The sequence below is a fragment of the Hypomesus transpacificus genome, chromosome 25 (genome assembly GCF_021917145.1).
Source record: "Hypomesus transpacificus isolate Combined female chromosome 25, fHypTra1, whole genome shotgun sequence".
NCBI lineage: Eukaryota > Metazoa > Chordata > Actinopteri > Osmeriformes > Osmeridae > Hypomesus > Hypomesus transpacificus.
The window spans coordinates 5,066,193-5,087,891 of record NC_061084.1 but is presented as its reverse complement, the minus strand read 5'-3'; the positions used below and the strand labels follow the sequence as shown (position 1 = coordinate 5,087,891).

At 49.5% G+C, this 21,699-nt stretch overlaps 1 protein-coding gene across 1 annotated transcript in view; it reads left to right on the top strand.

The window, feature by feature from the left end:
* LOC124486920 (glucosidase 2 subunit beta-like) overlaps positions 1-21,699 on the top strand; it is a 100,888-nt gene that overhangs the window by 16,033 nt on the left and 63,156 nt on the right. The window contains 3 exon segments of the mRNA XM_047048799.1: positions 8,636-8,859; positions 19,201-19,242; positions 19,244-19,271. Of these exon segments, the coding sequence (XP_046904755.1) occupies positions 8,636-8,859; positions 19,201-19,242; positions 19,244-19,271 (294 nt within the window).

Here is a 21,699-nt window from a genome sequence, read left to right as displayed (position 1 = left end):
TGACAAGCTCTAAAGAACCTCCTCTCCTCCCCTCCCCCCCAAGCATCATCTTTTCGGGGCTTTTGAGAGCGGGCTAAGATTGGGGACTTGCTAGCGAAGGGGATGACACATGGGGATGACAAAACTCCAGTGTCTGTCTGTCAGGCTTACTCTTTATCCGACTGACATTTGCTGGCTCAGGCTCAGCCGGTCTCGGGGAGAAGCCAGGGATGAGAGCCAGACACAGATGGCTTTTCCTCCGAATTCTGTCTCGTTCAAGATTCGGGGGGGGGGGGGGGGGGGGGGGGGGGGGGGTCGTTGGGGGAAAGACGAAAGACGAAAAAAGAAGAAGCCACGCTCTGATTCACAGCCTACCCCCCCCTCCCGTTTGCCCGCTTTTCCTCGAAATGTAAACGGCTGGCGGCGTAGGAACACGATCGGGAGCGCGTACGTGCGCACGCTCCGGCGGTGGGGTTCCACAACGCCTTCGCTCGCATCGCTCCATCCCTGACCTAACCCTTTGAGCACTATTAGCCGTATACTTTCAACCGACGTTTCCGCTTCCCCACCCCAGCCCAGCACCCCACCTCCCCCCCCACCCCCCCCCCCCCCCCTGCCCGCCTTCTCAGGCCCCTCCTCACTATTAGCGAGGAAAGCTTTGGTCCAGATCTGCTTCGGCGGTGACCTTTCCAGTCGTCTTGCCTTCCTCCGTAAGTGAAAAGAACAACAGACAAAAATGCCTCGTGCCATTTCCGACTCGTGAGGCAGAGCCGGCGAGGAAGGAGAAGAACAGGAGGAGAGGCGTAGGGAAGGGGGGGGGGGTGGAGGGATGAGGGGGGAAGGGGGGGGGTGTAGGTGTTAAGTTGATGAGCGAGAGAAGCACGAAAGCAAAAAAAAAAAAGCATCTGCTTTCTGCTAAACAGTTGCCTCAAATCGTCTGGCCATTGTTTCCAAACAACAATAGCGCTTCTCTTGTTGCCGGGGGAGCGCATCACCCCGTCGGAACATTTCCACGCGAGGAGAAAGCGTTACATAAGGAACATTTCGAGCCGGCGTCTTTTTATAGCCGTCCAGGAACCTTGATCTATTTCTTCTTTTCTTCCGTCGACCATGTTTCTGTGTCGTCGTCTCCCCTCCCCCCTCCCCCCCACCCTCCCCAGTCTATATTCTCAGCCTCTCTCAGCCCCGGGCTGTCGGAGGGGGGGGGGGGGGGGGCTGGGTAGCAGACGGTGGCTGATCTGATGACGGAGGAGGCTACATAAGGTCCCAGGTGGAGCCCTGTCTGAAGTACTCCACTGAAGAGGGGTGGAGTGGGGAGGAGGTGGGGGGTGGTGATGGGGGGGACAGGGGGACGACGACGACGACATTGTGTCCTCTGTGACAGTCCGCCTGTTGCACGCGGGCTCCCTGACAAGGAGCCGAGGAGAGAGACAGGAGGACTCACGCGACCCCCCCCCCCCCCCCCCCTCCCCGCCCCCAGGTTTTTCTGGGACACCGTCGGCAGGGGGAGGGGGGGGGGGGCGTCTGCGTTAGTATCTGCGAGGATGTTTCAGGGGCGTAAGAGGGGCACCGTGGTTAGCTAGAGACAGATCGCCACCTGTTTGGGTTCTGGGCAAAGCAGAAGCGGCGTGGGCGGGGGATGATCCACCAATCCGGGGGCACGTTGGAGCCGACACCACGTAGCTTCGACCTATCCGGTTCTCTCAGATTCTACACGAGTGTCTCGTTGCCGGGCATGTGTCAGAGGGACCTACGCCGCCTCCTCCTGTGATAAAGACGGGCATCTGGACTCCCTGGGACATCAGTGTTTGTTTACTCGGACTGGAGCATCTGACCCCACGCTGGCACATGGTTCATGATTGCCCCTCGTGGAGTCATCTTTACAAGGCCAAAAAAAAAGCTCATGACCCCGAGGTGCGAGTCATAAGGTCGTTTGGGGTATCATGTCACCTGTCATTGCGCGTGACCTTTAAAGTCAGAGGAACAAAGTTGTCCTCCCTCCCTCCTTCTCGCGTCTCTACGATGTCCTCTTCTCACCAGGGTGAAGAAAGACGGCCCTTCGGGAGCCCCTCCAGGCTGTTACCTGTTACAGCCGGCCAGCATTCACACTCAAACACAAGCACGCGCAGCCGTGCACCCCCCCCCCCCCCCCGCTCAGGCATGCGCACACGCGCGCGCGTGCAAACGCTCCCCTCTGCCCTCATTCCCTCTACAGGGTGACATTTATTAATTAAATATGGTGTTGTGCCGCAGGAAGCACTTCCCTTCCCACTGTCTCCAGACACTCATAATTACATTGGCATTTAGCTCCACGATAAGCCCACCCTATGGCCTTTAGGAAATGTTCCCCGAGTCCGGATACTGAGCGAAGTATGGACTGACGCGATGCCACACATCGATCCGTTTGGCCACCGCTCGCTTTCATGTGCCCGAAAAGAGATGCCGTTTATGAGCGTGGTCGACGCGACCACGTGTGTCTGATGTCACGGCTGTCCATGTGTCACGTGGGTGTTGTGAGATGGGGTTGGCGGAAGACTTGGGTTTGAAGCTGCCCGCGCAATCTGTTTTTCCGCGCCACCGTTATGACAGACGGCTTCTAATAACACGAGGAGACTTGTTCAATAACAAGTAACGGATGACTGATATTAATAATTATAAAGTTGCCGCGATGCATAGTTCTTGAATCCGAGGTGGTTTATTTGGGCCATTTGTCAGACTCGGTTAAAAAAATGCCCTTGATTTGTCAAGTCATGCTACATCGCTGTTCCCGTCAACGTTTCAAACGTTGGCTCACGGATTCTTTGACCTATGCTAAACCAGCTCCAAGGCATTTCCTCTTTTGACACTCGTGTTCGTAGCCTAGCCGAGGCCAAACAGCCATGTTGTTGTTCTCTGCAGGTAATCATTTCTCTCCAGTTTAATAATGGCTGGTGACACTCCAGTGGATGGATAAAGCAGGCGAGTTTTACGGCGAACATGCCTCTATAGTCGGCCCCTCAGCAGGCCTGTTCTGGGGACCACCTGTGCTCTAATCACAGCCGTTGACAGATAGCATTTCATCCGCACGGGCCCCTCACTCTGCAATTGGCTGGCGTCATTTTCCCATGATTCCCCTCCACGGGAGACTTCTTCTCCTTCCTTTTGTCCTTCACAAACACAAACCACAAGCATTACCCGTGCCCGAAAGCACACCTCACCCTGTTTTAATGACAAATCGGCGTTATTTGCGGATAATTTCGATACTATTACCCCACTTTTTTCACAGTGAGAATCCCAAATCACAGTAGATTCAAAGAGGAGGATTATTTTTGATTGAGTTCCCTGTAGCTCGGACAAACAAATAACTCCGCCAACGCAACCACCCAACCTGGTGTGCTTGAATTATCTCCGATGGCCCAAAAATGTATCTGGGTAACATGGATTGGAACCAGTACAAAATGTGGCATTGAATGGCTATGGGACAGTGAGGGGGCCAAGTCATCTGAGCTTTAAATTGGGCCCTGATGCTCTGGGGGATTGGATAAACTTCTCAGTCTCAGGTAAGATGATCACTGTTGCATCCTGGGAAATCTCCCAATGAGTTCTATTATTTTGTGTTCCTCTCCTTTCTCTGTTAAGGGCCCACTGCCTGAGGAGATAACTTGGGACTAGTCCGGCCTACTAACAACACTTTTTACAGTGTCAATATGGAAACAGTCTGTTATGTCACACACACGTAAAGCTAAATGACCTATGCAGTGACAGAAACAATGAAGACTTCTTTGCGAATAGCCTAGTGACTCTGCATACATTCATTTTGACACCATATTCAACCAAGCAGTGCTTTTACAGACACCGGGCTACAAAGTGCATCACAGGCACCGTGCAAAAAAAGTTTGCAATGAATCACAGGCACATACAGCATGACATTTTTGCTCAAAGTTCCTATTTCAAATTTCAAGTACAATATTACCAAGCCTTTCATCAGCACTATAGACACTTTCAAGGGCAAAGGGCGTGTAACATTTCCAAAAAGAAATAGTGATTAAATTTGTTTCTACACCCTCAAATACAGTGAACATGGTCATGTTCACTGAAATAATCAGTATGCAACTCGTCCACCAATAGCTTGAGTGTTGTAAACCAAAATAATAATTGTTTGACCAAATACTAGCATTTCTGGTTCCATCTCATTGCAAACAGCCCCACACTATACTCTGCCATCTATCTTAACCCGAGTAGTAGAGTCGTGTTCTGCACAGAAACCTGAAGTGTTTCTGCCAACCAAAATCAACAAGAGAAAAGATTTTCAATGGTCCATACTCAACGGGGTTGTCTCTCAGGGATTTAGCCAATTGGTGTTTGTTGGCAAGTGTTTTTGTGACGTCTCTGAAGTTCTTCAAGGGGTTCTCAAACAGTTAGCTTACCCGCAAACCTCATGCTCCACACATGCCAAAAAGGAGGAAAAAACGCAAATGCATGCTGGGTAGTGTATCAGGAAGTGATGCACTACCTTAGCCTGGCTGCCAGCCCAATTTAGCCCCGCCCACAAAAACATTTGGTTGGGAAGTTGGGTCTGGGGAAGCTCGGTTGGGGAAAAACTATGTCCGAACAGGAGCTGTTCGGACCAATGAAATTGTCAGGGCGGGCTTTATTCGATGATGGACAGATGATCAACAGTAACGTAATCAACCACATCACCAAAGAGCGCTTGGGTTGAATTTGTTTTCAACAAACAACATATTATGTTGCTCTGATCGGTTGTAGGTCTATCCAATTGAGCGAAGAGGCATTTGTTTTACGAGTTTGGTTGAAACACGCCCCATAGTCACAGCCCAACGGAGAGTTATCAGACTCATATTCTGACTAGAATTATGAGTATGACAACATCAGGCTAACACTACCCAGTGATAATTGCTTGAAAACTGTGTGATGTTCCATTTTCAAATGCTTCAAATACAGTCAGGCAGTGGCTTGGAATGGGGGGATAGCTTAATTGTCTGCAGTAAAATGAGCAGCTAATTCCAGATTAGACAGACAATCTCTGTGTGGAATAACATCACACCAAATCACAGGACTTTTTCCTCACAAGACAGAGTTTGCACAGAAGTCACCTGTCACAAGTCCTATGCCACTCCTCTGGGTTGACTTAACCCGTAGGCTGCCTTCGGGTCATTGTGACCCACCGTCATGGTGCTAAAGGTGGGTCACAATGATCGTAAGGCAGCGCAAGGGGGGAAACTGGCAATGATTCTGTATTTATTTTTCATTAAAACAGTCATTTACCGCAGATGTAGAGAGGTGTTCAATAGGCATAACTGATGGAAGATCTTGTTTGATTTGGGAGTGCAGCCCAGTAGTCCCACTGAGTGCAGCAGGAGGACCCAAACGCACAGGGAGACACAGGCAGGAGAGCAGGAACAAAAACCTTCACTCTTCACTCTGTTTCTGTGCAATGCCTGACAATGAAAGAACTGAGCTATAGAGCTGGTAGTCACATCTGAAAACACACATGTTGCATTCACCAAAGGGTGGGAGCAGCTGAGGGGTAAAATGAGTGTTTCGTCTGTCCCCTCCTGGTAGGGACAGTGTTTCTGCACAACAGTGTTTTGTTTTCCGTCATCCACTTGGGGTTTGCTCGCGACGGAATTTTGCGTATTTGATACGTGCTTTCCCTGTGGTTTGAATGCAATGCGAAACTATTCAGCGTTCTATTGAGCAATTTTCTAGCTATTGTTTATCACGGTACGTATCGCTATTGTTCGATCACCTGGGCCAACGTTCTGTACAAAACAATATAATTAAAGTTGTCACCACTATGATTGGCGCTAACCCAGACCACAATCAGAGCTCTTAATTAAGGTATCTTTCTCCAGGCACACCGTAGCCATGGGAGTCTACACTTTGACTGTACATGTATAGATATGTTTGCTTGTTGCATGGTTTTTGACACCTCGTAATATACTCAGACATAGCTGAAGGGAACGTAACCATGCGTCTCTCTCATTTGGTCGACTAACATGGCAATCATCTGTCTCCTGGGTCTGGAGCCCAAGGCTTTGGTTGTCTGGTATTCTAATATGTCTTGCCCACCAGGTTTACTAGGAAGGGCATCTCTCGTCTATTAACACGAGAGAAGGTCAACCCCTGGTTTGAGCCATCAGAATGTTTATGAAGAGCAAACAAATAGGATGATATATATTATATGTCATTTATACCTCTTTGGCTGCTGCAGACTCATCCCCCACAGTGGTCTATATACGTGATATTTGTATATATAGAGTGTGGTAATATACGTGATATTTATTTGGGCAGTGACTTTACAAGCACTGTCCGTACATGCCTTTGAGGGAGTTGTTGTGGGCGGAGAGAGTGGTGATTCCACCTACAAAAATTGCATTTTGGGTGGAGGGGGACAAGGACTATCCATAAGACCTACATCCTACAAGTAGAATTTGGTACGTGTGTGTTAGAATCTGTCCAAATGTGTACTTGTGTGGGCGTGTAATATTTCCACTCGTGTGGTTTGTTGGAAGATGATATTAAACCATATTTGCTCAAGCTATTGCCACACCTTCCACAGTATACTGTAAGGTGAAATGTTTCATTAATCGAAACAGAAATTTAATATCTTACCAAGGTGGATGTGTGTATAATGCTTTGCGAAATACATTAAGGAATAGTTCTGCCACTGGATTCATATGATTGGATATTTGTAGTAGTTAAACAGTAATATATCTCCAAACTATTTGTAATCATTCAAAGGCCATATCTGGTGAAGAAAATGCCTGCATAGAGAAATGTAAATTACTTACAAATGTAGATTTGAACAAATTGTTTTGGAACCTATGTTTTTACTAAGAGGCATTAGAAGTGGATTGGTGTACAAACAAGTAGGCGACAAACATGTTTATAAATGTGTTAAAAAATAAATTATAAAAATTATTACTTATTTTTAGTCATAGCTTTAGTGTTTAATAGTGTCAAAACCATGTCATACTCTAACCTGTTAATATTTTTGTCATGTACAGTCTTTCAGTTTGACATTGCGTAAGTGTTACAAATTCATTTTAAAGCTGAGGGACCAATTTAGAGTATTCCAGATATGGTGATTAGGTTGGTATCTGCTATTTATTTAGTACTGTAATAAATTAACATGCATTATGTGGTAGATGCATTTCAATTGTATGCACAGGGAAGAGAGAGTTCCAGAGTTCCTTAAATTCCCCTACTGTGCTCCGAAACAGTTAGCCAAATCTACAAAGACGCTTCATTTGAGTGTGTAATTTTATCCGTTTGATCTGGGCGCTGTCAATGAAGCAGATTTAAGAACTACAGAGATGGCTCCAACTATAATGGTATTGATTAAGCCTCCGGCAAAAAGGAATATGCATACCGAATGACACATTTATTTCCTGATTTGACATCTTGGTTTCTAAGTGATCATGACGTTCTCTGAACACTTGGGCTGCCTGGCAAATCCTCCTCACCTAGCAGTTTTATGTTGTATTTCACTCCGAAGAGCAGTCTGGTCTCTCTTCTAAAAAAACTGGACTGTCAAAATGATTTTATGATGAGTGCTGCGCCAGCTTTGCAGCATGTGGGATCATGTCCTCACAGTTAGAAGTTTGGGATTTGAACCCTGGCTTTTTGACAGACTTTTTTCCACAGGAAGTGGAAACCTACAAACCTACATCCCTTATCACTGTGCACTGCAGTGTGCTACACTAGCACAATGGTACGCATGTGTACTAATTCCGTTCATGGTTTATCTTATGAGAACACGGTCTGTCGCTCCAAAGGTAGTTTCTGAGAAAGCAAAACCAGAAACAGAAGGGAGTTTTACAGTTACTACCTACTAAAACAAAGCCCTCCAAACTCTACATCTTTCCCAATACTCTCACCCCCCCCCCCCCGATGATCTCCACGATGATTCACCTGAGTGAGGAAGCCTTTTGTCCCGGCTTTGTCCAAGCCCAGGCTAGCCGCAAAACACTCGTGTTTATTAGCTTAGCTTAATTGTGCATGGGATCTGAAAGGTCACCACCCTGCTGCGCTACGCACGCTGCCAAAATGGCTTCCAGGGGACCGCATTGCACATGAATAAACCCCCCCCTCTCTCTCTCTCTCTCTCTCTCTCTCTCTCTCTCTCTCTCTCTCTCTCTCTCTCTCTCTCTCTCTCGCCCTCTCTCGCTCTCTCTCTCTGAGCCTCGCCACCTTGCTCCGCCAGTCCCTCTGCCGCCCACACAGTGGCCTTCACGTTCGGCTTCACACGCAATGACTGATGGGTATTCACTGGTGGACATCGCTCCGCTGAATCCGCCCTCCGTACTCTCCTCCTCCCCTTACGAAAGGGTCACGTGTCACCCGCTAGCAACCATCTACAGTAGTCTGGGTTAATTCAACTGTCCATTTTCTTTTCTTTTTTTGTGGAGGATGTTGCTAGGAACGGGGCTCAGGCTGTGCGCGCATCGGCAGGGAAACCAAAAGTGCTCGGAAACCTGCAGTATATCTGCTTAACTGCTGCCCTTCTATATGATTAATATCATCTGACTTATATAAGCAGTAAACTCAGCCGTGTGGCTGCAAAAGCTGATGTCATGAGAAACTGGCTTGAAATGAGAAGCAGAAATGGCGGAAGGGGGATATTTTGGGGGCAAATAAGACACATGCACAGTTTATTATCAGTTATGTCATGCCCTTTTTTTACACATCTGTAACCGCAGGGCTGGCAGGTACGAGGGGTGTGTGATTGTGCGTACGTGTGTAGGTGTGTATGTGTGTGTCGTGCTCATCAGCGTGTCATTCCCACAGGCTCTGCTAGGGGGGAACCGGCAGGTGGATCTCTCCAGGTTGCAGACGACACTCTGGAGCAGCCCCCAGGTTGGTGACAGCGTGAAGGTGAGATGAACCCTCCCCTCTCCTCCCTTCCTCTCCTGCTCTCCGTCCATCCCTCCTTTACCCTCCCCCCCCCCCCCCCATTCATCCTTCCGCACCTCTCCTTTTTTTGTTCTTTTTCTTTTGACCTCTCCGTCTCGTGACGTCTGCCTCTCCATCCTCTTCGTGACAATACCTCCCTCCATCCCTCACACTTCCGTCCCCTTGGTTTTCTTTCTTGCCTTGTACAATGGAACTGGGAGGTGTGACCCCTTATTTCTATTCTTATTTATGCCTGGCCTTTCCGGGGGCTTTTTCAACATCTAACATGCATACATTCATGGTGAGAAATACACAGGCCCATCTGCTTTTCCTGTCCTCTCTCCCCCTCTCTCCCTCTCTCTCTCTCTCTCTCTCTCCTCTCTCTCTCTCTCTCTCTCTCTCTCTCTCTCTCTCTCTCTCTCTCTCTCTCTCTCTCTCTCACCGCACACAACCCCCACAGAGACCCTCACTCCAGCCAACCTGTCTGAGCCAGTGTTTCCATAGCACCACGGAAACCCTTGTGAAAAAGGTCCTTCCACATACGCGCGCCCCGGCATCCCATAATACACCTATTGTTTGCATACAGACAAGCAGGTTCCCCTTCGAAGGGGGGCCCCTAAAGAAAAGGGCAGCGCCTCGCCACGCGCACACAGTCGCCGCTTCCCGAACCGAAGACACCACGGGCCCCGAAAAGATACCATCCTTTCATTTCCTGTCCCCCAGATAAAGAAAGACAGGGGGGGCAGGGGGGGTGGGGGGCGGGAGGAGGAGAGCGGGGCCTATCGCTGGGCAGCGGTGATTGAGTCCCTTCGCAGCGACTCCGCGCAAATAACCCACCCGCGCCGATAAGAAGCTCGTCATTTCCATAGACCACAAAAACACTCGGGCGGAGATTAGATTTGGGACGTCCAACGGATTTATCCGGGCCGCCGGCCATCCTATCGCGGAATGCGAATATGAAGACACTCGGCCTCTCGTTTCATGGCAACGGCAGTCAAATACACGCGGGTTTATTTTGTTTTTCAACTGCGTCCTCTCGAACCACAAATATGAAATATTTCCCTCCGTCGCTGTCCAACAGATTGAATTGATTCCTCCTCGCTATTCAGCAAGGGGGGGGGAGCAGGTTCTTCCCGACATGCTTGGGAGAAATGTGCATTTAAAAACAGATGTGTGTGCGTGTGTTTCGATGTATACGAAGCAGCTGCAAGGATACATCTGTCAGATCGACCAATGTCTGGCTGAGCAGCTGAAATCTGTGTCCACGCGAGGCGCAGGCTTGAACGCGCCATCTTGTCTCTCTGAAGCGTGGCTCTCCGTGGCCTCTATCTACTTTCTCCAGACCGCCGTTCCGCCAATCGAGTTTCTCCCCGCTGAACGCGTGATGAGTCACCGTTTGTCATATATTTATATCATTTACTAATCTAATATTTATAATGTTGGCTGTGTCCCCCTTTACCCTCCCCTTCCCCCCACCCTGCACCACCACCATGCCATTCCTCTCTGTCTCTGTCTCTCTCTCTCTCTCTCTCTCTCTCTCTCTCTCTCTCCTCTCTCTCCTCTCTCTCTCTCTCTCTTAATCTCTCTTTCTCTTTCTCTGTCTCTCTCTCTGTCTCTCTCTCTGTCTCTGTCTCTGTCTGTCTCTCTCTCTCTTAATCTCTCTTTCTCTTTCTCTGTCTCTGCCTCTCCCTCTCTCTGTCTCTGTCTCTCTCTCTCTCGCTATCTCTCTCTCGCTATCTCTCTCTCTCTCTCTCTCTCTCTCTCTCCTCTCTCTCTCTCTCTCTCTCTCTCTCTCTCTCTCTTTCTCTCTCAATCTCTCTTTCTCTGTCTCTGTCTTTCTCTGTCTCTTTCTCTGTCTCTCTCTGTGTCTCTCTCTGTCTCTCTCTCTGTCTCTCTCTGTCTCTCTCTGTCTCTGTCTTCTCCAAGATGTTTTTGAAACCAAATCTTGATAGGAAGAGAGAGAGAGCATCATATTGGGTTGACAGGAGTGACCTTTTCACACAGATACAAAAGGCCTGTGTGGGCTCTAATTGTGTTGTGCTGAAGTGGAGCGCGACAGCGTCGACGGCGGCTCGCAAACCGCCTTCTCATGGCGCCCCGCGCTGCGAACGGCGACTGGCACGTAACGCTGGCAACGGGGCGACAAGGCCGCCAGCCGCCGCCGCCGTGACAGCAGCCCGTCGTTGGAAGGCAAACATGTGCAATGACTCACGCGGAATCACAGGCCCCAATTAAAAGCTCATTGTCTCTCTCCCCTTACAACCTCCCCACACACACCACAAACCCCCAGACCGTTTTTTACATTTGACTACAAGCTGGTTTAGCTTGGCGCTAATGTTGTGAGTGTTAGAGGGGGGTAGATGGGGATGTGGGTGGCATCCTACCAGTATCACTGGGCTGGGCTGGCTCGCATAACAATTAAGGAGAACTGGGCCATCAAGTCTGCTGCCTCTCCAGTCTCTGTTTTACCCACCAGTGTCTGCTGCCTCTCCAGCCTCTGTTTCACCCACCAGTGTCTGCTGTCTCCCCAGCCCTCTATTTCAACCCAGCCAGTCCTGCTTCCTCTCCAGCCTCTATTTCACCCACCAGTCTGCTTCCTCTCCAGCCTCTGTTTCACCCACCAGAGTCTGCTTCCTCCCCAGCCTCTATTTCACCCACCAGCTTGGATCTGTCTGCTTTGTGTTTGGGGAGGCTCCAGTTCCGCAAAAATCCACACAGAAACTGTTTTCCTATCATTGCCGGTGAAGACAAAGGCTCTGTTGGATGTCCCTCACTTTGTGCCCGAAGTGCTGTCTCTTCTCTACTTAGCAAAACGTTCTCGTATAAATTGACCACGGAACAGAGAGAATGTGCTGTTCCTTTAGCCAAAATGATGGCATTTTAAAATATCTAACTTTTAGAGTGCCGGGGCTCTTAAAAACAATTTCATTGCGTCTTGCGGACAAGATCCAATTCAGATTTACTTCAGGGACCAAGGGCCACCTCGAAGAGAAACAGTTCCTGGACTCCGACTAACTGCCTCCATGTTACCAGATGAGCAGCCCACGCACAGGGTCATTTGCTCACCCCTGAGCGCTGTGTCATTCATCACGTTTATAAAGGCATGATACGCTGAGCAGCCATGTTGTCGTCCTCATTGGTGCTAAGCGTAAAGTTGTGCTCCTAAACGGTCGGCGAGGTGTTCAAAGCACCTCGGAGGACTGTTTTGTTGACAGGCCGGGCAAATGAGCTGAGTCTCCTGATGAAGCGGTCTTGGAGGAGGAGCGCAAGGACATTGTTATTAATAGGAGGAAGAAGCAGAGAACCCAATGCAAACAGCACGTCCCATTGCCATCTCGTCGCCATTTATAGCTTCTACATTACGAAAGTAATGACCCCCGGGTGATATGGGTTAGGCGCAAAGGAAATGTTATTTTATCCTTTCAAGGTTGAGCATCTTCTTTTTGAAGGCGTATCCGGTATCGGACGAGAGATGGTCTCGGAAAGCATGTCGTTATAGATGCGGAAGTGTCTAAGTGTGGAGTGTATTTGAAGCACGCTTTTCCCCCCCTCCCCCCTCCCGATCGTGCTTTTCAAGGCATGGCGAGTCACAGAGGTGCTTCATCCCGCGAGAGAGCTAACCGAGGGAGGAGAAACGAGGAAGGAGATATCAGTCCAGTAAGAGAGTACAGTAGTCGGGTTTCATTGCATTTATTTTTCTTTGTTTTTTCTTTCTTTGAGGGGCGGACTATTTTCAGGGACGGGGTGCTGATGGTGAGGCACCGGCCCCCTGTGGGGGGTGCTTTTGTGTGAACATTTAATGGGACCTCCCGCCATCTCCCCCGCCCCCCCCCCCCCCCCCCCCCCCCCGCCGCTCCTCTCGTAAGGAGACCTAAGCAGACCTGACATGGAAAGCATTTGGGGTAACTTCCTCCCTCCCTCGCCACCCCACGCCCTGCCCCCTTCGTCTTTTTTTTTTAGCAAAGACAACTTTGTTGAATATTTCATGGGGTACATTGCCTCGGTTTCACTCAGCCGGGCATGGAGAGTTGCACGCGAGGCCTCCTGACAGCTCGATATGCAGGCACCAGTGACGAGGAACTCCCCTGCCCCCCACACTCCTTCACCCTCTTTTCCCTTTCTGTTTTCCTCTGCCCCATTTCGGATTTCTTTCAAACTCCACATGGTCAGGTGTGCTGCTACACGTTCTGTCCGGGCAGCTTTTCACTCGGAATTTCCCATCACTTTCGACGATCGTGAATGGAGCGCCACGTGAAGATGTAACGGCAAATGAGCCATTCAACGTATATGTCTCACGCTAAATGAGAATGCAAGGATGATCATCCCTTGCGCTAAAGAGTACAACGAAAGATGACATCTAAGGGGACAGATTTACCCACCAAAGATGGTCAACTAAGGATTCTAGCATGTTATCACCCCCCCAAAAAAGATCAAAATTGTTCACCATCCTATAACTGTGGGGTGTTTCAGCCAGGTCTCTCATTGGTTGGTCCAAACCTTCACATGTCGTGCCGGACATGAGTTAACCGGACTCTTGGAGAGAAGGTTTCAATTTCAAGCCACCTCGACTGGTCGACAGATGTTGTTGATGCACTGTAGGTCAACATGGCCAGTGTACACCAGTAGAAACCTGCAGGGGAAGGTGGAACAGCGCGCTTTCTCCAGCAGTCTCTCCTAGCTTCTGACCTCCGTGACTGGTTCCTTGAAATATTGATGAGAAACGACGTCCAACGTGCGCGCCACAACCTTTCCAGCTCGTTTTTATCGCAGGATAGGTGAGTTTGTTGACGGGTGCTTTTCCGACCTGACCTCCTCAAGGGATTGTGCAACTGTGAGTGGCGCTCAGTGCTTCAGCACAGCTTCAAAGCAGAGATTTTCCTACTCTGGGTTTAACTCCTGGGTTTTACCTGTAGAAAGTCATCAGTTGTTGGTTTTTCCTGCCTGGCCGAGACGTCTCCATCGGATCAGTCGAATCGATCTTTGTTTGCCGAGCCCTTTTCGCCATGTCACCAAATACTTAACAGCTGACCGCAGATCAGACTTCCGGAACTTTCGGAAAAGACGAGGAGGAGCTCCCCTCGAAACTCCCAAGCCACCTGCTCCTGCCTGCACTTCCTTCGTTCTCCTCTCTGTTTGGAGACACAGCCCTGTATAAACAGTAGAAAAATACCACTATCATCCCCCCTCCCCTCTATCTTTTACAGAAGCCCACCGCTCTCAATTTCACATTCCCCCAACGCGAGATGGCTGCGATGATCGTCGGCGGCCCCCTTATTGGAAAGCCCACCTCATTTCCTCCGCGATATTCAATTTCACGGAGGGGCGGGGGGGAAACGCCATTTCCCCTTCTCCAGAATCGGCGCTCTGCCCGCGCACATCCAGACAATTTGTCCATTGTGTTGAAATCGTCCTCCTCTCTCTCCTTCCTCCTCGTTCGTCGTCGGCCGTGTGCGTTCCGCCCGGGCTCCCATTTCCACCGCCCCATACGCCGGCGTCATCGAGCAGCCGAGCGCTGTCGCCGCGGCGAGGTGGCTGCGATGGTCTGTTATGACAACGTGCCTTTGATGTGGGAAGTGGTGGCCCTTGTGAGGTCCCCCCCCCCACACTTTTTTTCTTCTTGCTTTTTCTTTCCGGCTGCCGTGTGTGTCTCTCCACTCGTTCACACATGACAAAGTGCACGTGGGTCCACGGTGGGTATCCTTCTCTCTCCTCCAGCCCCCCCCCCCCCACCCCCCCCCCGTCACTTCAGAAAGCACACGCTTGCATGCCGAGGCACATGCGAACACGCACACGGCCCGCTACACACGCGGCCGGCCCGTGCTCTCCGCAGTCTCAAGCGTTTAAGAAGAGAGACAGAGACAGACCACACCTCAGGCAACAGGGAGCTTCCATCCAGGAAGTTGCCCCCCTTCTCCCCCTCGACTTCAGCAACTAGAGATCAACCATAAACGAGTCTGTTGGGTCTCAATCTCGGGCTTCCCAGCATGCACTCTGTCAGCAGTAGAGGGTGCCAATGTAGTGGGTGCATGTCTCAACACTGCATGCTCCGTTTTCATTAGCAGCTTTCAAATTAGGACCAGGATGTAAACCTGCCACATATGCCCATCACTCTGAGGTGTAGGACACCACGGAGGCACTTTTTTCCCTTTCCTTACACGCACAAGTGCACACACAAACTCTCTACGCCAACTGTTTCGCTCTTGTACGGTGAGCTTGTTTTTTTTTATGTACTTGAAGGCATTTCTGCTTTATTGGAATATAGACTTTGTAGACTGACAGGGATTGTAGGGGAGAAAGAGAGGGGCGGAGATGAAATATTGGATACTTTCCTTGAAGAGGGTCTTGGTACTGTAAATGTACAACAATTCCAAAATTCATACACACACGCACACACACACGCACATGGCTGTGGTGTGGCAGTGTATCAGACATATTTAAATTACATTTAATACAGTTGTATGATGTTAGTCAAAAATAAAACGTTTTTTTTGTCTTGACCTTTAAAAAGGCAAACCTTGTTGCCTATGTATTTGGTCCTGGGATTTCATTCAAAGCCTTGCATTCAGAAATTCAACGTCAAACGATATTTAAGCAATTAGTTATGAGCGTTGTTACGAACGACACATCACAAGTCATGCAGGTGCAATGAACGATTTCATGAAAGGTGTCATGGCCGCTTACGAAGACCCCCCTCTCAACTCAAGTGTTCCCAAATAGGGCTCACATGGAAAGAAAGGCTGTGAGGAGGAAGAGGAGGTGACACGGGGGTGCCTCGTGTCATTAGAATTCATCAAAAGCTCCACTGGTTAAACCACTCTGACTCCCTCACTCAGTCCGACCCTGAGCGGGAGAGACAGAGGAGAAGGAGCGTCCGCCCAGCGCAGTGACAGAAACATCTCTCTGGGCAACTCTGTCCCCTGTTTGAACAGCGGAGGGGAGGGAAGGAGGAGAACAGAAGGGAGGGGAAAAAAGGAAGGCGCGGGGGGGACGGGGGGAGCGGTAGGCGTTTTTCACAGCCGCCCAGCCAGAGGCCCAAAGATCTGTAGCGGTTCTCTCCTCGCCCAATCGCGACCGACTCGTTATTTGTCCTCTCCATGGAGCACGCACGCTATTCACAGTGCCTCCGTGCACTCCACCGCTGCTGCTAGCGTCGACAAAGGCGCTCCCGATTCCAGACAGGCGAGGACGTGAACTCCTGAAACATGGCACTATCTCCGTCGCCAAGTGTTACAAGCCTCCGATTGGTGACATTTTGTCCTGGTCAAAGCTGTGAGAGAGCGACAAAACAAGCTTTTATCACTGACATACTGCTTGGCACAGCTCGCCACATGAAGGAACATGAATGCCACGTCCTTTTGCCAAAATGTTTGTCCTTAATAGCCGTTAAAAGAAGAAAGAAATGAAAGGTCAGTCACACAGGAACCCTATTAGGAAATTATACAGCGATGTGAGGAGCACCGTTTCCGCATAATTAGTCTCCTTTCAGCTAACACCGGCCACCGTACATTCTTTTTAAAGCCTGTCAATGGTTTGCATTCTATCAGCTGTCCGTCATCGAAAGCTACACTCTTGTTTACTTCTCCTCTCCGCTCTCCTGTTCAGTCTGCTGGGTTATGCAGTTTCTCCCACAGCAGGATGCCAGGCAGTGGCCCCGGACTACAAGTGCAGTGTCAGATCCATCACATGCCCTCAACCAGGCCCACATCAGCGACCTGCTCGCGGCAACCTGCCGGATCCCGGCCAGCCGCCCCCTCAACGAGAACAGCCGTCAGAGCCAAACTACAGAGGAGGGCCTCTCAGACGCGTAGACTGTGTAGGACTCACACACGAGGAGGTCGACTAGGAGGAGAACACGCGCGCACACACACATACACACACACACACACACACACACAGGGGAGGAGTAAGAGCACACACACACACATACACACACACACCCATATACACACACACAGACACACTGGGGAGGAGTAAGAGCACACACACACACACACAGGGAGGAGGTCCGAGAGGAAGGCACACGTACTGTACACACACACACAAATACAGCAGAGGGAATTTGGTACATCACACACTCAGAAGGAGGCCCATGTCACTCACAGTTGGCTGTCACAAATATAGGTCTGCCAAACGCAGGGGGGGAGCAGGGGGAAAAAAACGACGGGACTGGAAAAAGCTCTTCAGAACACTGGGAACGAAAAAACCCTCGCATGAGCCGGGAATCTCAGTCGATTTAAACCTCGGCTGATGCGCACGCAGCTGTTTAAAAATTACTTTGGTTCCTCTGATGTAACTGTGTATAGCCCTCAACTCCCAAAGAGCTTTTCGCCATTTATTTTGATTAGGGCTGTATTTATAAAAGAAGTCCCTCAAGGAAGCGCTGTGGGTGAGGGGGAGGTGGGGGTGGTGGTGGGAGACGAATGGAAATCTGTTTGATGATTAGAAACTTCTGGAAAAGATCTGCTCGTCAATTAATTCAGGTTTCCAAGGGTTTCTGCTCTTCTTTTCCCATTTGCTTATCTTTCCTCTCGGTGGACAGCCACCCAGGATGAACCTAAGGAGTAAAAAAAAAACAGCTGTGAACAGAGACTCATTTAAATGCTGCGCAGTCGTTGCGTCGTGTGCGCTTCTTGTCTTACGTGCCAGCTCATGTGAGGGAGACTTCTAGTCGGCTTGAACTTTGGCTCTGCCTGTGTGTGTCTTTCTCTGTGTCTCACGTACATAACCAGGCAGCAAAGAGGGAGTGGAAAGGTCTGGTGAGATGTCTTTGCGTGTGCGTGTGTGTGTAGAGAGACCGCACACACCGGAAACCAAGTCGCTTGTGTGGATATTGTGGCTGCAGGAGGCCGAGTCTTGCTGAGCTAATGTTGTTGTTGTTGTGAGCAAACAACTCTTCCTGTGTTGGATCTTCCCTTTCCATCGTTTCTCACAGCTGCAACAATTCATAAACACATTTGTATATGCATTTGATTTCATCCGCTCGATACTTTTAATTGACCCACTTGGCAAAATTAACAGTTACCAGCAAATATGTCTCACTCTGCCAAATGAGCTAGCCTTGCGACGGGTAACTTTTTCTTTGAAGTCCTTCGTGGCGAAGCCTACTCCACAGCATTTCTCACAGTCATCCAGCACGAAGCCTTACACCCCTTATAGCCAGTCTGAAAACCCCCCCATGAGTCCATCCTCCTCAACGCACATCTCCAGTCAGTCATCTCAGACAGGTGCTCCTTCTCCCGGGAGAGAGGGAGTCACCATCCATTCCGCAACGTCTCTTCCTCTCGCACGCCGAGATCCAGAGTGGAGTTCTTAGTGGCAGAAATGTGTCTCGTGTTGGTTGCGATTGCCGTTATCAAACGAGACCTACATTCCTTTATCCCCGGAGAAGATCGGTGTCGTGCTTCTTTTTCTTTTCCCCGCGCGTTGCTGCCGCTCCGGAAATATTAAGCGCTTTATACTGTATCCACATCACTATTCACAAGGGGTTAGTCTTCACCAAGGTGTTCTGGAACTTTCTCTCCCCTTTGCCGAAACGCCCACAAGCGCCAACAAACGCTGTTGCGCAGCAGACAAACAGCAACGGCGAACTGGTTGGAGGTTAATATTTGTATATTTCCCTATATCAATATCCACCGGAGCACGTGCGAGTAGGAAATATCAATGTTTACTTCTTGTGCCGACTTGTTAGAGCAGGCTAAAAAGGCTCTTGGGGGTTAAAAGTTAAACCTCCTCACCCCCCCCCCCCCCCCCCCCCCCCTCACCCCCTTCCAACTGAAGGCCTGAATTTGATTTTGACAGATCCCGCTAATTGAACATTGGCTGCAAAATGTTACAATCAAATTGCATGGCCTCCGCTCAGCCCTCCCAGAGGTGTGCGGCGGCTTCAGGATCCCAGCATCCTCATGCGTCACAGAATCACATTTCAATCAAAGCGGGCTCCCGGGGGGGGGGGGGGGGGTAACATTAAAACAGGATTGGAACACAGTCAGGATGGCTGCTCTCTCTCTCTCTCTCTCTCCCTCTCTCTCTCTCTCTCTCTCTCCTCTCTCTCTCTCGCTCTCTCTCCCCGTGTTGTCTCTCTCTCTCTCTCCCCATTGTCTGTGGAGGAGTGCACAACACAGCCCTGACACGTGCTCTCGGAGCCACTCGAACACCTTTGCCCTCCCCCTCGCCACCCCACGCAACGACAAACACGCGCGACGCCAGCACCGCGTACACAAGACGCCCACGGCGCGTGAATGCCGGAGACTGCCAGGGTCCTCGCAGCGTATAGATCTGTGACCTTGTTTTTGCACCCTCTCTCCTTCCATTACGCGCGTGTAGATCAAAGGCGGGCGCGCCGCGCCGGGCAGCCGCACGGATGAAGGACCCCGACATCAAGGCTGCCGTGAGCGGTAAGTCATTACACCCGCCTTGCAACACACACACACACACAGCTACCCCCCCCCCCCCCCACCCAAGAAAAAAAAACAACTTCCCATTACAGCCACACATCATGCTCCACAAGATAGCCGTCAGATCAAGGCTGATGACTAACCCTGTGGTGTGTGTGTGTGTGCGCGCGCTTTACGGAAACACACACACAAAAAAAAAAACCTTTTCATCCCAAAGTGCCATTCACCAGACAAGGATGTGATAGAGAGCTCATTGAGGTGTGAGAGGTCCACGGGAGACCCTGTCATCCAGTAGAGACCGCTAGGATGTCATGAGTCCAACAAGGTGATCACGCCTCCACCTTCCCCTGAAAGGCCATGGATGTTGCTCATCGAAACAGTGGGTTTGACATCTCGCCGCGTATCGATCACCGACAGGATGTTACGCACTCCGTTTGATTGGCGTGCCGTTGCGGCTCGGCTCAACGCGAACTTTGGCCAACGCGACCTCCGTGGGGGGCGTCTCGGAGCAGATGCTGTCCAATCCTAGCGGCCAGACTCGTCCTTCAGAGTCCCAGTTGTGACTCAGACATAGGTATATAAATAGGTATATAAACACAGTGTGTATATCCACAGGTTTTACACTAAACCCACCCAAGCCGTGTGTTGCCATGCATACGTGTGATGGAGTATCATGGAAGAGGCGTGTTTATGTTTTGACATCAAAGTAGGACATCTGGCGACAGTAACACCTACAGTAATGGCTCACATGAATGTGACAAGCGACACTTTGGCAAGAGGAGGATAGGAGATGGAAGTATATGACCACACATAAACATCATTCACTCATGAAAATGTAATACCTGCTATGAAAATGCCATATAAATGTGTTTGTTTATAAATGTGTATAAAGATATGAAGTAAGAAATGCCTCTTATAAAAAGTATTATTTGAGTTTTTAACCGCATCAACACAACAATCAGTCCGCATTTCAATCAAAGAAGAAATGACTATAATTATCCCAAAAATTCAAGCAGTCTTAAGTAATGTAAATGACTGCAATTACAAGGTCATTTCTGCCCCAATACAGGGTCTCAAAAACAACATTCATATTCTGAGCAAGAAATATTGACTTCAATTTGTAGCTACACCCATCACACATTCCATTGCATCCTCTCTCAAAGGGAGAACCCTCATATGAATTGGGTAACATCTGTTGTCAACAAGGTTTGAATGGGTTATTTGGACAAAACAATATCATGAGATGCCCTGACTTTGTATAGGGTTCGTACAATGTGAGTTTTGACCGAAAGCGAAAAGGCGGTTAATCAAACACTGTGCATCGTTATAATGTTTTTGTAATGAGATGAGCAAATCATGGCTTTTGGTGCACAATGGAATGCAACATTAACTAAATATGGTAAAAAAATTGCTTTTAGTTGTGGTAATGACAACAACAAAAAAGCTTGCAAAGATTATGTTCATATTCATCTAGCACTTTTTTGCCATATGCATTCCAATGTATGTTGGTCTGCCATCTTCAAGTGTGAGACTGTGCAAGGTAGACAAGGTTTATACAGCCAGCGCTGCCGTGTTAACCAAACCTCAGCTTTTGATTCAGGTGGTTGACCTGGATACGCCGCAAATCCTGATCTAGTCTGTCTCTCTTCTGTCTCACTTGGACCCTCTCAGATCTCAGGCTGCAGGTGCAGCAGCCTCAACGTTGGGATGGTTTTTTTGTAAAGGCACGTCCTTTTGATGTTTCACACTTGGTTGTAAGGTGTTGAGTTTCCGTTCTCTAACTCAGGAATAGGGCATCTATCCATTTACTTGCGTCCTCTTGAGAATGCTGTAATGTCCATTGCTGATCACTCACGTCTTACATATTGACGCCATCGTTTGTCGTTTTTAATACTGCTATTATGACTCAAGACCTCCCATTCCAGACAGACAGGACAGGTTTTTTCCCTGGGTCACGTGCTTACGAGTCTAGAGAGAGAAATCACCTTCCTGTTGATACGTGTCTGAGACAGACGGTGCTGTGCCTCGCTGTTTTTGGTTTCCAAGGTGACGCTGCTAGGTGCTTCTTGCCCTTCAGCATGCGCTCCTATCCCTGACCACGGCTGCCTGTGTGAAGAGGCAGACAGGCAGGTAGACTGACAGATAGACAGGTAGACCGACAGATAGACGGGCAGGTAGACAAACAGGCATGCAGGTAGACGGGCAGACAGGCATGCAGATAGACAGGAAGGTAGACAAACAGGCATGCAGATAGACAGGCCGGTAGACAGACAAGCAGGCAGATAGACAGGCAGGCAGGCAAGTAGACAGACAGGCATGCAGATAGACAGGCAGGCAGGCAGACAGGCATGCAGATAGACAGGCAGGTAGACAGACAAGCAGGCAGATAGACAGGTAGACAGGCAGGCAGGCAGACAGACAGACAGGC